General features: G+C 44.1%; 1 protein-coding gene across 1 annotated transcript in view; it reads left to right on the top strand.

The window, feature by feature from the left end:
• The window catches only part of USH2A (usherin), an 824,795-nt gene that overhangs the window by 46,882 nt on the left and 760,883 nt on the right, over window positions 1-17,030 (top strand). Inside the window, exon 4 of the mRNA XM_069726496.1 lies at window positions 15,741-15,876. Within this exon, the coding sequence (XP_069582597.1) occupies window positions 15,741-15,876 (136 nt within the window). The remainder of the gene's footprint in view (window positions 1-15,740; window positions 15,877-17,030) is intronic.

Raw genomic sequence — 17,030 nt, forward strand, 5'->3', positions numbered from 1 at the left:
TAACACTATGCAAATATTATTTTGTATTTTTTTATTATTTTATTTAATTTCTAAATAATTTTGCATAATATTAAAAAATGGGAGCGTTGGTAATTTTTCAAATTTTTTTTACTAAATGACCAATTTATTAGAGGCACACAGTTACTTAGCACTCTGGACCTCCTTTGGCTTTCAGAACCGTAGTAATTCATCATGACATCGAATATTCTACAAGAATATTGGCCTATGCGTCCATTCCTCACACGATTACTCCACCTCAACCAGCCTGAAATGACGACACTTACCTCGTAACAGGAAGGGTCCATCAATTCATGCTTCTTGTGCCAAATTTTGACTGGTTAGGTTGGTGAAACAAAAATCTAGGCAATTTTTTAATTCTCCTCAATGATACAATTTTTGATTTTTTTGCCTATTGGTCTCTCGCCTTTATGTTTCTTGTGGCCGAATTCAAGAGTCTATGCATCATAATCTACGTATGAACCATGATGCATGGAATTGTCGCAGGTTTCAAGACTGGCAAGTTCGGGTCAGTAGACTCACTAATCGAGCCAGTCCTTGCTTCATGGTCCATAATCAGATCATAACACATGAATGTCTAACTTCATCCTTAGTGGCACTGGAACTGGTCATCTTCTAATATAATTATTATTATTATTATTATACATTTTTATAGCGCCATTTATTCCATGGCGCTTTACATGTGAATAGTCGGGCAAATATAGACAAATACATTAAACATGAGCAGATAACAAGGCACACGAGTACATAAGGAGGGAGGACCCTGCCCGCGAGGGCTCACAGTCTGCAGGGGGTGGGTGAGGATACACTAGGAGAGGGAAGAGCTGGCTGTGCGGCTGTTCAGTAGGTTGAGGATCACTGCAGGCTGTAGGCTTGTCGGAAGAGATGAGTCAAAAAATATATAACACAACTTTTTTAAGGATCTCAAGGTTGTGAATTCAGACATCTTAGTTAGACACCAGCATTGAATTTGGTTGTACCTTCTGTTTACCAGTACAATTCCTAACATCCAAATATCATTATTTCATCAAAACGATTCCTCAGATCCTCCTCTTATCCTTTTCATCAAAACGATTCCCCATCTCCTCCCCTGATCTTTTTTATCAGAGCTATTCCTCACAACTTCCTTTGATCGTTTTCTTCAAAAAATTGCTTAGGTTTACATGATCCCCTTTTGCTACATGCTTGTTTTTCAATGACATTATTCTTGGTATACCCTCCCCATCATTTCACAAGAAATTTGCGTAAGATTGGCAACTTTTTATAAACCAGTATCGGCTGATTTGGCAGCTATGACTATGCGCTGTTCGAAATCGCTCAGATCACTTGACTTTTATTTTATCCTAAGGAGGATTCACATTTAGACTGATCCACGGAAAACCTGCTCACATGTTTGCTTATTTTTTCTTTAATTAGGAAAGTGCAAATGTCTCCAAGAAATTAATTCTATGTATAATTTTACACAAAAAAATCCCCAAGTTTATTTTATGTATTATATATAATGACAAGAAATGCAAAAATACATTATTTTTTTTACTTTGATTTCGATTATTTACATATTTTTTTTTTTTTCATCTTTTTGTAATATAATTCTAGACCAGACTTTATAAAACGAGCAGACCAAGAAGAATAAAAAAAAATAATGTGGGAAGTGTAAAAATCCTAAACTAACATTTACAAGCTGTAAAAAAAAATAACCGCCGGATTTAATTTTTCACTTAAAGAGGTGATTTTCCGTATCGTAATGGTTTTTGAAAATGTACAATTTACGGAAATTGTAGCCTGTAGTATCCGGAATGTTGTTTGGAATGTAATCTAGAGACGACATAATGATCCTCCAAAGCAATTTTGCACCCCTTAACTAATACATCTGCAGTGTTTATCCATGATCACGGCACCCGCTTGTCTGATAACAATCACAAATGGGAGACAATTCACGTTTCTTTTAAGGTAATATATACCCAACCATTACACGTGCGCTGTTCAATGACTGTGTTGTGGGAGAAAAATCACGATGTGACAATCATGTAAATATAATTTGCTATCGCCGAGGATTTATTTTATTCTAATAGACACATCCTCTCCATTGATTGCTTGCAGCCTTGTAAAATATAAGCACATAATAAACTACGGAGCCATCATCGTTTTTGTTGGGTTTATATCCATAAAACTTCTAAATGCAACTTTGTATGATGTCGGAAAAGGAAAGAAATAAGGTGCAATAATGCGTGGTGCTGCTGGCGGGGATTTAGCAATTAATCAAACTGCTTAATTAAATGAAGATTTAAAAAAATTGTTGAAAAATTTATAATGCTTAATGTTTTTGTAGCCAAACATTTTGATCACTCTTTAAGCATAAAATCATGTAGATTGGGATTATTCCTTGTCTCGAGACCCCATCAATCGCTCAAACCAGAGGACAGAAGAGTTAAGCTCATGCATGAGCATGCGCACCGATTATGCATGAGCCCGGCCCCGCGTATGCTTGATATCGAGTCCTTTATAGTTTTGGGCGTGCCTTTAAAAACTTAGCTAAATTTGTGATCATTTAATATACCTTATAACTATTTAAAGGTCAGGATCTGGGTCATGTGAGCCCCAGCAATTGCTCAATTCACAGAAATGAAAAATTCAACTCTTGAACGAAAGCACACGTGGCCAAAGTGGGGTCTTAAAATTGGCCTCTCTAGATATCTTCATGGATTTTAACCCCTTCCCGACCTGTGACACAGCGTATGCGTCATGAAAGTCGGTGCCCATCCGACCTGTGACGCATATGCTGTGTCACAGAAAGATCGCGTCCCTGCAGGCCGGGTGAAAGGGTTAACTCCAATTTCACCCGGCCTGCAGGGACAGGGGGAGTGGTAGTTTAGCCCAGGGGGGGTGGCTTCACCCCCCCGTGGCTACGATCGCTCTGATTGGCTGTTGAAAGTGAAACTGCCAATCAGAGCGATTTGTAATATTTCACCTAAAAAACTGGTGAAATATTACAATCCAGCCATGGCCGATGCTGCAATATCATCGGCCATGGCTGGAAACACTTATGTGCACCCACCCCACCCCTCCGATCGCCCCCCCAGCCCCCCGATCTGTGGTCCGCTCCCCGCCGTCCTGTGCTCCGCTCCCCCGTCCTCCTGTCCGCTCCCCCCGTGCTCCAATCAAACCCCCCCCGCACTCCGATCACCCCCCCGCACAGGAACCCCCCTTGCTCCGATTCCCCCCCGTGCTCCGATCCACCCCCCTGCACAGCGATCCCCCACCCCGTGCTTCAATCCATCCCCCCGTGTTCCGATCCACCCCCCCCATGCTCCGATCCACCCCCCCGTGCTCCGACGCTCCCCCCGTGCCCTGATCTCCCCCCCCCCCTTATACTTACCACCCGGGATCCGTCCGTCTTCTTTCCTGGGCGCCGCCATCTTCCAGAATGGCGGGCGCATGTGCAGTGCGCCCGCCGAATCTGCCGGCCGGCAGATTCGTTCCAAAGTGAGTTTTGATCACTGAGATATAACCTATCTCAGTGGTCAAAATAAAAAAAAAATTGTAAATGACCCCCCCCCCCCCCTTTGTCACCCCCATAGGTAGGGACAATAAAAAAATAAATAATTTTTTTTTTTTTACACTAAGGTTAGAATAGGGTTTGGGTTAGGGGTAGGGTTAGGGGTAGGGTTAGGGGTAGGGTTAGGGGTAGGGGTAGGGTTAGGGTTAGGGGTAGGGTTAGGGGTAGGGTTAGGGTTAGCGGTAGGGTTAGGGTTAGGGCTAGGGTTAGGGTTAGGGCTAAGGTTAGGGTTAGGGCTAGGGTTAGGGTTAGGGGTAGGGTTAGGGGTAGGGGTAGGGTTTCGGTATGTGCACACGTATTCTGTTCCTCTGCGGATTTTTCCGCTGCGGATTTGATAAATCCGCAGTGCTAAACCACTGTGGATTTATCGCGGATTTACCGCGGTTTTTCTGCGCATTTCACTGCGGTTTTACAACTGCGATTTTCTATTGGAGCAGTTGTAAAACCGCTGCGGAATCCGCAGAAAGAAGTGACATGCTGTGGAATGTAAACCGCTGCGTTTCCGTGCAGTTTTTCCGCAGCATGTGCACAGCGATTTTTGTTTCCCATAGGTTTACATTGAACTGTAAACTCATGGGAAACTGCTGCGGATCTGCAGCGTTTTCCGCAGCGTGTGCACATACATTTAGAATTAGGCTATGTGCACACGGTGCGGATTTTGCTGCAGATCCGCAGCAGTGTTCCATCAGGTTTATAGTTCCATGTAAACATATGGAAAACCAAATCCGCTGTGCCCATGGTGCGGAAAATACCACGCGGAATGCTGCGTTGTATTTTCCGCAGCATGTCAATTCTTTGTGCGGATTCCGCAGCGTTTTACACCTGTTCCTCAATAGGAATCCACAGGTGAAATCCGCACAAAAAACACTGGAAATCCACGGTAAATCCGCAGGTAAAACGCAGTGCCCTTTACCCGCGGATTTTTCAAAAATGATGCTGAAAAATCTCACACGAATCCGCAACGTGGGCACATAGCCTTAGGGTTAGGGTTGGAATTAGGGTTGTGGTTAGGGGTGTGATTAGGGTTATGGCTACAGTTGGGATTAGGGTTAGGGGTGTGTTGGGGTTAGTGTTGGAGTTAGAATTGAGGGGTTTCCACTGTTTAGGCACATCAGGGGTCTCCAAACGCAACATGGCGCCACCATTGATTCCAGCCAATCTTGTATTCATAAAGTCAAATGGTGCTCCCTCAATTCCGAGCCCCGACGTGCGCCCAAACAGTGGTTTACCCCCACATATGGGGTACCAGCATACTCAGGACAAACTGCGCAACAATTACTGGGGTCCAATTTCTCCTGTTACCCTTGTGAAAATAAAAAAATGCTTGCTAAAACATCATTTTTGAGGAAAGAAAAATTATTTTTTATTTTCACGGCTCTGCGTTGTAAACGTCTGTGAAACACTTGGGAGTTCAAAGTGCTCACCACATATCTAGATAAGTTCCTTGCGGGGTCTAGTTTCTAAAATGGGGTCACTTGTGGGGGGTTTCTACTGTTTAGGCACACCAGGGGCATGGCAAACGCAACGTGACGTCCGCAGACCATTCCATCAAAGTCTGCATTTCAAAAGTCACTACTTCCCTTCTGAGCCCTGACGTGTGCCCAAACAGTGGTTTACCTCAACACATGGGGTATCAGCGTACTCAGGAGAAACTGGACAACAACTTTTTGGGTCCAATTTCTCCTGTAACCCTTGGGAAAATAAAAAATTCTGGGCTAAATAATTATTTTTGAGGAAAGAAAACGTATTTATTATTTTCACTGCTCTGTGTTATGAACTTCTGTGAAGCACTTGGGGGTTCAAAGTGCTCACCTCACATCTAGATAAGTTCCTTTCGGGGTCTAGTTTCCAAAATGGGGTCACTTGTGGGGGGTTTCTACTGTTTAGCCACATCAGGGGCTCTGCAAACGCAACGTGACGCCCACAGAGCATTCCATCAAAGTCTGCATTTCAAAACGTCACTACTTCACTTCCGAGCCCCAGCATGTGCCTAAACAGTGGTTTACCCCCACATATGGGGTATCAGCGTACTCAGGAGAAACTGGACAACAACTTTTGGGGTCAAATTTCTCCTGTTACCCTTGGGAAAATAAAAAATAGTGGGCTAAAAAATCATTTTTGAGAAAATAATTTTTTTTTTAATTTTCATGGCTCTGCGTTATAAACTTCTGTGAAGCACTTGAGGGTTCAAAGTGCTCACCACACATCTAGATTAGTTCCTTTGGGGGTCTAGTTTCCAAAATGGGGTCATTTGTGGGGGATCTCCAATGTTTAGGCACACAGGGGCTCTCCAAACGCGACATGGTGTCCGCTAATGATTGGAGCTAATTTTCCATTTAAAAAGCCAAATGGCGTGCCTTCCCTTCTGAGCCCTGCCGTGCACCCAAACAGTGGTTTACCCCCACATATGGGGTATCTGCGTACTCAGGACCAACTGTACAACAACATTTGTGGTCCAATTTCTCCAATTACCATTGGCAAAATAGGAAATTCCAGGCTAAAAAATCATTTTTGAGAAAAGAAAAATTATTTTTTATTTTCATGGCTCTGCATTATAAACTTTTGTGAAGCACCTGGGGGTTTAAAGTGCTCAGTATGCATCTAGATAAGTTCCTTGGGGGGTCTAGTTTCCAAAATGGGGTCACTTGTGGGGGAGCTCCAATGCATAGGCACACAGGGGCTCTCCAAACGCGACATGGTGTCCGCTAACAATTGGAGCTAATTTTCCATTCAAAAAGTCAAAAGGCGCGCCTTCCCTTCCGAGCCCTGCCGTGTGCCCAAACAGTGGTTTACCCCCACATATGAGGTATCGGCGTACTCGGGAGAAATTGCTCAACAAATTTTAGGATCCATTTTATCCTATTGCCCATGTGAAAATGAAAAAATTGAGGCGAAAATAAATTTTTTGTGAAAAAAAAGTACTTTTTCATTTTTACGGATCAATTTGTGAAGCACCTGAGGGTTTAAAGTGCTCACTAGGCATCTAGATAAGTTCCTTGGGGGTCCAGTTTCCAAAATGGGGTCACTTGTGGGGGAGCTCCAATGTTTAGGCACACAGGGTCTCTCCAAATGCGACATGGTGTCCGCTAACGATGGAGATAATTTTTCATTCAAAAAGTCAAATGGCGCTCCTTCCCTTCCGAGCCTTACCATGTGCCCAAACAGTGGTTTACCTCCACATGTGAGGTATCAATATACTCAGGAGAAATTGCCCAACAAATTTTAGGATCCATTTTATCCTGTTGTCCATGTGAAAATGAAAAAATTGAGGCTAAAAGAATTTTTTTGTGAAAAAAAAGTACTTTTTCATTTTTACGGATCAATTTGTGAAGCACCTGGGGGTTTAAAGGGCTCACTATGCATGTAGATAAGTTCCTTGGGGCGTCTAGTTTCCAAAATGGGGTCACTTGTGGGGGAGCTCCAATTTTTAGGCACACGGGGGCTCTCCAAACGTGACATGGTGTCCGCTAAAGAGTGCAGCCAATTTTTCATTCAAAAAGTCAAATGGCGCTCCTTCCCTTCCAAGCCCTGCCGTGCGCCCAAACAGTGGTTTACCCCCACATATGAGTTATCAGCGTACTCAGGACAAATTGGACAACAACTTTCGTGGTTCAGTTTCTCCTTTTACCATTGGGAAAATAAAAAAATTGTTGCTGAAAAATCATTTTTGTGACTAAAAAGTTAAATGTTCATTTTTTCCTTCCATGTTGCTTCTGCTGCTGTGAAGCACCTGAAGGGTTAATAAACTTCTTGAATGTGGTTTTGTGCACCTTGAGGGGTGCAGTTTTTAGAATGGTGTCACTTTTGGGTATTTTCAGCCATATAGACCCCTCAAACTGACTTCAAATGTGAGGTGGTCCCTAAAAAAAATGGTTTTGTAAATTTCGTTGTAAAAATGAGAAATCGCTGGTCAAATTTTAACCCTTATAACTTCCTAGCAAAAAAAAATTTTGTTTCCAAAATTGTGCTGATGTAAAGTAGACATGTGGGAAATGTTATTTATTAACTATTTTGTGTCACATAACTCTCTGGTTTAACAGAATAAAAATTCAAAATGTGAAAATTGCGAAATTTTCAAAATTTTCGCCAAATTTCCATTTTTATCAAAAATAAACACAGAATTTATTGACCTAAATTTACCACTAACATGAAGCCCAATATGTCACGAAAAAACAATCTCAGAACCGCTAGGATCCATTGAAGCGTTCCTGAGTTATTACCTCATAAAGGGACACTAGTCAGAATTGCAAAAAACGGCAAGGTCTTTAAGGTCAAAATAGGCTGGGTCATGAAGGGGTTAAAGGGATATAGTATAGAAAAAGTATAAAAAATAAACATAATATAATAATGACCTATACTTTAGAAAACATCAAATTTTTTTTTTGCAGGAAATCAAAATTCACCCAATGGAACTGTGCATCTCCTTCATTTTACTAAGGAGCTCACACCATAGAGGTTTATATGTTTCCACACCAAATCTTTTATCAATGTGTTGGCGCAGTGCCGCCTTCAGCCAATACTAGACTGAGTTGATGATAAATTGATCGTAGGGCTCGTGCAGATGATCATATAAGGCTACTTTCACACTAGTGTCGTACGACACACGTCGCAATGCGTCGTTTTGCAGAAAAAACGCATCCTGCAAAGTTGCCTGCAGGATGCGTTTTTTCTCCATAGACTTTCATTAGCGACATATTGCGACAGATTGCCACACGTCGCATCCGTCGTGCGACGGATGCGTCGTGTTTTTGCAGTCCGTCGGGACAAAAAAACGTTCCATGCAACATTTTTTGGTCCGTTGGTTTCGCTTTTCCCGACTGCGCATGCGCGGCCGGAACTCTGCCCCCTCCTCCCCAGACCATACAATGGGGCAGCGGATGCTGCCGCCGTTGTGATCTTATTTCACAGTATGCATTGGTACGTCGGCCCGACGCACTGCGACGGACCCGTACGGACGCTAGTGGGAAAGTAGCCTTATCGGTACGAGTGCGATCTGACAATGCTCTGACCAATGTTAGTCTATAAGGCCATGTACTTATCCAATTTTTGGGTTGGACAGAGTCTGAAAAAATCATACGAGTTTAATCTGATATTCAGATTGCACTCAGCCATGCAAGTCAATGAGTACGTAGAAAACATCGGACTGCAGTCGAATGACATCTGTGTGATGCAAGATTTACCTGGCCTCATAGCATGGAGAAGATGGAGCCATTTTTCCTCCATCTTCGCCTCATCTAAGAGTAACAGATCACACTCGGATCAGAGTATTATTTGCATAATTTATGTTATTTTCTTGAATAACAAAAATACGCTTGTATGCCCCTCGTTTTAGAGTTATGCAGTAAGTGCCTAAACTCTAGTGGTGTCTAATGGCAGCCAGAATTTTGTAATTTAACACTAGGACCGTATACAGGACAGTTGGGGACTTCAATCCCTATGAGAATATGTGCACACAACGTGGATTCACCTGAAATACCTATAAAAAAACAATGAAAAGAATGAACATACGTATCTCTGTGTAAAAACGACTCGCTCTCAACATGTTCAGGCTTTTGACCGTCTTATAACCATTTCTAAAAAATGTCACGCAGTCGACAGACGTGACCAGGATATTCTTCAGACGTATTCCGCTCATAAGACGCTATGTGATTTACAATAAAATTCAATGGGAAAGCTCAAAAGATGCCCAGAAGATGACTAGACGTCTTTTGGAGTGTTCTGCTGTCGTTTTTGCCTAAGCAAAACACTAATGGTTTCTTCATTATTCAACAGAATAAAAAAAAAACTACTAGGAAACAACAGTAAAAAATCCTCCTAAAAACTGCATGTGGCCAAAACCATAGGAAAAATACTCAGGAAACAACTCATAAAAGGACACAAAAGCTCGGTGGGTTCATCTGAGTATAAGGGCACAGTCAAACAGCCGTATTACACTGATAGCGGTCACATAGCTGTGCACAGTGTTATGAACAGGTAATTCAGAACCACAATGGACATTGAAGTTCAGAGCACACAAAGTGACCTGACAATTACCAAAAAACATAGGACGAGCTCTGAGACGTGGGAACTCTGCTGACCGCAATCCCTAATCCTATCACACCACACTAGAGGTAGCCGTGGATTGCGCCTAACGCTCCCTATGCAACTCGGCACAGCCTGAGAAACTAACTAGCCCTGAAGATAGAAAAATAAGCCTACCTTGCCTCAGAGAAATTCCCCAAAGGAAAAGGCAGCCCCCCACATATAATGACTGTGAGTAAAGATGAAATACAAACACAGAGATGAAACAGATTTAGCAAAGTGAGGTCCGACTTACTGAATAGACCGAGGATAGGAAAGATAGCTTTGCGGTCAACACAAAAACCTACAAACAACCACGCAGAGGGGCAAAAAGACCCTCCGCACCGACTAACGGTACGGAGGTGCTCCCTCTGCGTCTCAGAGCTTCCAGCAAGCAAGAAAAACCAATATAGCAAGCTGGACAGAAAAAATAGCAAACAAAAGTAACACAAGCAGAACTTAGCTTATGCAGGATAGACAGGCCACAGGAATGATCCAGGAGGAAGCAAGACCAATACTAGAACATTGACTGGAGGCCAAGATCAAAGCACCAGGTGGAGTTAAATAGAGCAGCGCCTAACGACTTAACCTCATCACCTGAGGAAGGAAACTCAGAAGCCGCAGTACCATTCTCATCCACCAAAGGAAGCTCATAGACAGAACCAGCCGAAGTACCACTCTTGACCACAGGAGGGAGCTTGGCCACAGAATTCACAACAGTACCCCCCCTTGAGGAGGGGTCACCGAACCCTCACCAGAGCCCTCAGGCCGACCAGGATGAGCCACATGAAAGGCACGAACCAGATCTGCAGCATGGACATCAGAGGCAAAGACCCAGGAATTATCTTCCTGACCATAACCTTTCCACTTAACCAGATACTGGAGTTTCCGTCTCGAAACACGAGAATCCAAAATCTTCTCCACTATATACTCCAATTCCCCTTCAACCAAAACCGGAGCAGGAGGATCAATAGATGGAACCACAGGTGCCACGTATCTCCGCAACAATGACCTATGGAACACGTTATGGATGGAAAAAGAAGCTGGAAGAGTCAAACGAAAAGACACAGGATTAAGAACCTCAGAAATCCTATATGGACCAATGAAACGAGGCTTAAATTTAGGAGAGGAAACCTTCATAGGAATATAACGAGAAGATAACCAAACCAAATCCCCAACACGAAGTCGGGGACCCACACAGCGCCTGCGGTTAGCGAAACGTTGAGCCTTCTCCTGGGACAAAGTCAGATTGTCCACTACATGAGTCCAAATCTGCTGCAACCTATCCATCACAGTATCCACACCAGGACAGTCCGAAGACTCAACCTGCCCTGAAGAGAAACGAGGGTGGAACCCAGAATTGCAGAAAAACGGCGAAACCAAAGTAGCCGAGCTGGCCCGATTATTAAGGGCGAACTCAGCCAAAGGCAAAAAGGACACCCAATCATCCTGATCAGCAGAAACAAAACATCTCAGATATGTTTCCAAGGTCTGATTGGTTCGTTCAGTCTGGCCATTTGTCTGAGGATGGAAAGCCAAGGAAAAAGACAAATCAATGCCCATCCTAGCACAAAAGGCTCGCCAAAACCTCAAAACAAACTGGGAACCTCTGTCAGAAACGATGTTCTCTGGAATGCCACGTAAACGAACCACATGCTGGAAAAACAACGGCACCAAATCAGAGGAGGAAGGCAATTTAGACAAGGGCACCAAATGGACCATCTTAGAGAAGCGATCACAAACCACCCAAATGACCGACATTCTTTGAGAGACGGGGAGATCCGAAATAAAATCCATAGAGATATGTGTCCAAGGCCTCTTCGGGACCGGCAAGGGCAAAAGCAACCCACTGGCACGAGAACAGCAGGGCTTAGCCCGAGCACAAATCCCACAGGACTGCACAAAAGAACGCACATCCCGCGACAGAGACGGCCACCAAAAGGATCTAGCCACCAAATCTCTGGTACCAAAGATTCCAGGATGACCAGCCAACACCGAACAATGAACCTCAGAGATAACTTTATTCGTCCACCTATCAGGGACAAACAGTTTCTCCGCTGGGCAACGGTCAGGTCTATTAGCCTGAAATTTTTGCAGCACCCGCCGCAAATCAGGGGAGATGGCAGACAAAATTACCCCCTCTTTGAGAATACCCGCCGGCTCAGGCAAACCCGGAGAATCGGGCACAAAACTCCTAGACAGGGCATCCGCCTTCACATTTTTAGAGCCCGGAAGGTACGAAACCACAAAGTCAAAACGGGAGAAAAACAGCGACCAACGAGCCTGTCTAGGATTCAACCGTTTGGCAGACTCGAGAAAGTCAAGTTTTTGTGATCAGTCAAGACCACCACGCGATGCTTAGCTCCTTCAAGCCAATGACGCCACTCCTCGAATGCCCACTTCATGGCTAGCAACTCTCGATTGCCAAAATCATAATTTCGCTCAGCAGGCGAAAATTTCCTGGAAAAGAAGACGCATGGTTTCATCACCGAGCAATCAGAACTTCTCTGCGACAAAACAGCCCCTGCTCCAATTTCGGAAGCATCAACCTCGACCTGGAACGGAAGCGAATCATCTGGTTGGCACAACACAGGGGCAGAAGAAAAACGACGCTTCAACTCCTGAAAAGCTTCCACAGCAGCAGAAGACCAATTGACCACATCAGCACCCTTCTTGGTTAAATCAGTCAACGGTTTAGCAATACTAGAAAAATTAGTGATGAAGCGACGATAAAAATTAGCAAAGCCCAGGAACTTCTGCAGACTCTTCAGAGATGTTGGCTGAGTCCAATCATAAATGGCCTGAACTTTAACAGGGTCCATCTCGATAGTAGAAGGAGAAAAAATGAACCCCAAAAATGAAATCTTCTGAACACCAAAGAGACACTTTGACCCCTTCACAAACAAAGAATTAGCACGCAGGACCTGGAACACCATTCTGACCTGCTTCACATGAGACTCCCAATCATCCGAGAAGACCAAAATATCATCCAAGTATACAATCAGGAATTTATCCATCTACTCTCGGAAGATGTCATGCATAAAGGACCGAAACACTGATGGAGCATTAGAAAGCCCGAATGGCATAACCAGGTACTCAAAATGGCCTTCGGGTGTATTAAATGCTGTTTTCCATTCATCGCCCCGTTTAATACGCACAAGATTATACGCACCACGAAGATCTATCTTGGTGAACCAACTAGCCCCCTTAATCCGAGCAAACAAATCAGACAGCAGCGGCAAGGGGTACTGAAATTTGACAGTAATTTTATTTAGAAGGCGGTAATCAATACAAGGTCTCAGCGAACCATCCTTCTTGGCCACAAAAAAGAACCCCGCTCCCAATGGCGACGATGACGGGCGAATATGACCCTTCTCCAAAGACTCCTTCACGTAACTCCGCATAGTGGCGTGCTCAGGTACAGATAAATTAAACAGTCGACCCTTTGGAAACTTACTACCAGGAATCAAATCGATAGCACAATCACAATCCCTATGCGGAGGTAGGGCATTGGACTTGGGCTCATCGAATACATCCCGGTAATCAGACAAGAACTCTGGGACCTCAGAAGGGGTGGATGATGAGATAGACAGAAATGGAACATCACCATGTACCCCCTGACAACCCCAGCTGGACACAGACATTGATTTCCAATCTAATACTGGGTTATGGACTTGTAGCCATGGCAACCCCAACACGACCACATCATGCAGATTATGCAACACCAGAAAGCGAATATCCTCCTGGTGCGCAGGAGCCATGCACATGGTCAGCTGGGTCCAATACTGAGGCTTATTCTTGGCCAAAGGCGTAGCATCAATTCCTCTCAATGGAATAAGACACTGCAAGGGCTCCAAGACAAACCCACAGCGCCTAGCAAACTCCAAGTCCATCAAATTCAGGGCAGCGCCTGAATCCACAAATGCCATGACAGAATAGGAAGACAAAGAGCAGATCAAAGTAACGGACAAAAGAAATTTCGACTGTACCGTACCAATGGTGGCAGACCTAGCGAACCGCTTAGTGCGCTTAGGACAATCGGAGATAGCATGAGTGGAATCACCACAGTAGAAAGACAGCCCATTCTGACGTCTGTGTTCTTGCCTTTCAGCTCTGGTCAAAGTCCTATCGCACTGCATAGGCTCAGGTTTATGCTCAGATAATACCGCCAAATGGTGCACAGATTTACGCTCGCGCAAGCGTCGACCGATCTGAATGGCCAAACACATAGACTCATTCAGACCAGCAGGCATAGGAAATCCCACCATGACATCCTTAAGGGCTTCAGAGAGACCCTTTCTGAAAATAGCTGCCAGCGCACATTCATTCCATTGAGTGAGCACGGACCACTTTCTAAACTTCTGACAATAAATCTCTATCTCATCCTGACCCTGACATAGAGCCAGCTAATTTTTCTCTGCCTGATCCACTGAATTAAGTTCGTCGTACAGCAATCCGAGCACCAGAAAAAACGCATCAATATTACATAATGCAGGATCTCCTGGCGCAAGGGAAAATGCCCAGTCTTGAGGGTCGCCACGTAATAAAAAAATAATAATCTTAACTTTTTGAACTGGGTCACCAGAGGAGCGGGGTTTCAAAGCCAGAAATAGTTTACAATTATTTTTAAAATTCAAAAACTTAGCTCTATCTCCAAAAAATAACTCAGGAATAGGAATTTTAGGTTCTAACATAGGATTCTGAACCACTAAATCTTGAATATTCTGTACATTTTTAGCGAGATTATCCATCAAAGAGAACAGACCTTGACTGTCCATGTCCACACCTGTGTTCTGAACCACCCTGATGTAAAGGGGAAATGAAAGACAGAACACAGTGCAAAGAAAAAAAAAATGGTCTCAGAACTTCTCTTTTCCCTCTATTGAGAAGCATTAGTACTTTGGGCCTCCAGTACTGTTATGAACAGGTAATTCAGAACCACAATGGACATTGAAGTTCAGAGCACACAAAGTGACCTGACAATTACCAAAAAACATAGGACGAGCTCTGAGACGTGGGAACTCTGCTGACCGCAATCCCTAATCCTATCACACCACACTAGAGGTAGCCGTGGATTGCGCCTAACGCTCCCTATGCAACTCGGCACAGCCTGAGAAACTAACTAGCCCTGAAGATAGAAAAATAAGCCTACCTTGCCTCAGAGAAATTCCCCAAAGGAAAAGGCAGCCCCCCACATATAATGACTGTGAGTAAAGATGAAATACAAACACAGAGATGAAATAGATTTAGCAAAGTGAGGCCCGACTTACTGAATAGACCGAGGATAGGAAAGATAGCTTTGCGGTCAACACAAAAACCTACAAACAACCACGCAGAGGGGCAAAAAGACCCTCCGCACCGACTAATGGTACGGAGGTGCTCCCTCTGCGTCTCAGAGCTTCCAGCAAGCAAGAAAAACCAATATAGCAAGCTGGACAGAAAAAATAGCAAACAAAAGTAACACAAGCAGAACTTAGCTTATGCAGAATAGACAGGCCACAGGAACGATCCAGGAGGAAGCAAGACCAATACTAGAACATTGACTGGAGGCCAGGATCAAAGCACCAGGTGGAGTTAAATAGAGCAGCGACTAACGACTTAACCTCATCACCTGAGGAAGGAAACTCAGAAGCCGCAGTGCCACTCTCATCCACCAAAGGAAGCTCATAGACAGAACCAGCCGAAGTACCACTCTCGACCACAGGAGGGAGTTTGGCCACAGAATTCACAACAGCACAGACTGGCTGGCGGCTCTCTAGACCATTTATTTCTATGCAGCTGTCATGTTCTGTTTAGGAGAGACGCCGGCCAGTCCGAGGATTTCGATGCAATCATCGTCTGTATTATACGGTCATCTGACTGTGTCCTAAAAGATGAGCCTTACTGACACAACACCTATAAATATGTTCTATACATTAAAGTGGCACATCTTAATAAAAGTCTAAAAATGTAGCAGAAGCCAGAAGTCAGATGGTAAAAAAGATGATTCAATCCACGTTTGAACTTTGATTTAATCTCATGACCAAAGTAGATTTTCCACCAAGTACGGATCAATAATACTGTCTGAATATTGATATTTTATATATTTTTTTCTTTTTGGGGACAGGTACACTATACCAAAATAGGCTTCTTCATCAATGGACCAGAAGAAGATCTCACACCATTTGATACAAGATTTCTTATTGATCCCTTTGCTGAACTTGATGCTGGGAGTTTTTTCCGACTTGGACAAAGTATGAATGGTATGTATTATATACCCTTATATAGGAAACCAATATTGTATTTACTGGCAGCGCAGGTCATGGGATAGATGATGTCGTTTGTGGAATAATCCTTTTAAGAATTGTTAGGCGGATACTCCTGTATTGGGCTTTATAAAACCCATCTTTGGCTTGCCAGTTTGCCAGCAATTGTTAGCTAGTCCAATCAAAAGTGTTGTCGTAGGTGGCCTACAGTGATAAAGGTTTTACTGACAACACTCCTGGTAGGTTAGAGTAGTTGGGAAGTTTATTATGACTTTCCTGTTTTCTAGGCTAGAAAATGGCAACTCTAATGGTTTAGTATAGTGAAGGGGTTTAAACTGCATCACTGGAGGGCTAGAATTCAATGTTTATTTTCCTGCTGGTCTACGACGATGGAGAAACTAATGTCTAGATCCTAGGTAGTCTACGGCAAGGAATTTACTGCTAGAATATCTGGCGATATACACTGATGGGTTCCATGTCTGTCTTCCTGATGGTCTAAGGGTACCGTCACACTAAAACGACGCTGCAGCGATACGACAACGATGTCGATCGCTGCAGCGTCGCTATTTGGTCGCTGGAGAACTGTCACACAGACAGCTCTCCAGCGACCAACGATCCCGAAGTCCCCGGTAACCAGGGTAAACATCGGGTTACTAAGCGCAGGGCCGTGCTTAGTAACCCGATGTTTACCCTGGTTACCAGCGTAAACGTAAAAAAAAAAAAACACTACATACTTACATTCCTGTCGCGTCCCTCGGCGCTGTGCTTCTCTGCACTGACAGTGAGCGCCGGACAGCCAGAAAGCAGAGCGGTGACGTCACTGCTGTACTTTACGGCTGGCCGGCGCTCACCAGTCAGTGCGGGAAGCTGAAGGCGAGGGACATGACCAGACACCGGGAATGTAAGTATGTAGTGTTTGCTTTTTTTTACATTTACACTGGTAACCAGGGTAAATATCGGGTTACTACGCGCGGCCCTGCGCTTAGTAACCCGATGTTTACCCTGGTTAGCAGTGAAGACATCGCTGAATCGGCGTCACACACGCCGATTCAGCGATGTCAGCGGGAGATCCAGCGACGAAATAAAGTTTCAAACGATCTGCTATGACGTACGATTCTCAGTGGGGTCCCTGATCGCAGTAGCGTGTCAGA

This window comes from Ranitomeya imitator, chromosome 5 (genome assembly GCF_032444005.1).
Source record: "Ranitomeya imitator isolate aRanImi1 chromosome 5, aRanImi1.pri, whole genome shotgun sequence".
Lineage (NCBI taxonomy): Eukaryota > Metazoa > Chordata > Amphibia > Anura > Dendrobatidae > Ranitomeya > Ranitomeya imitator.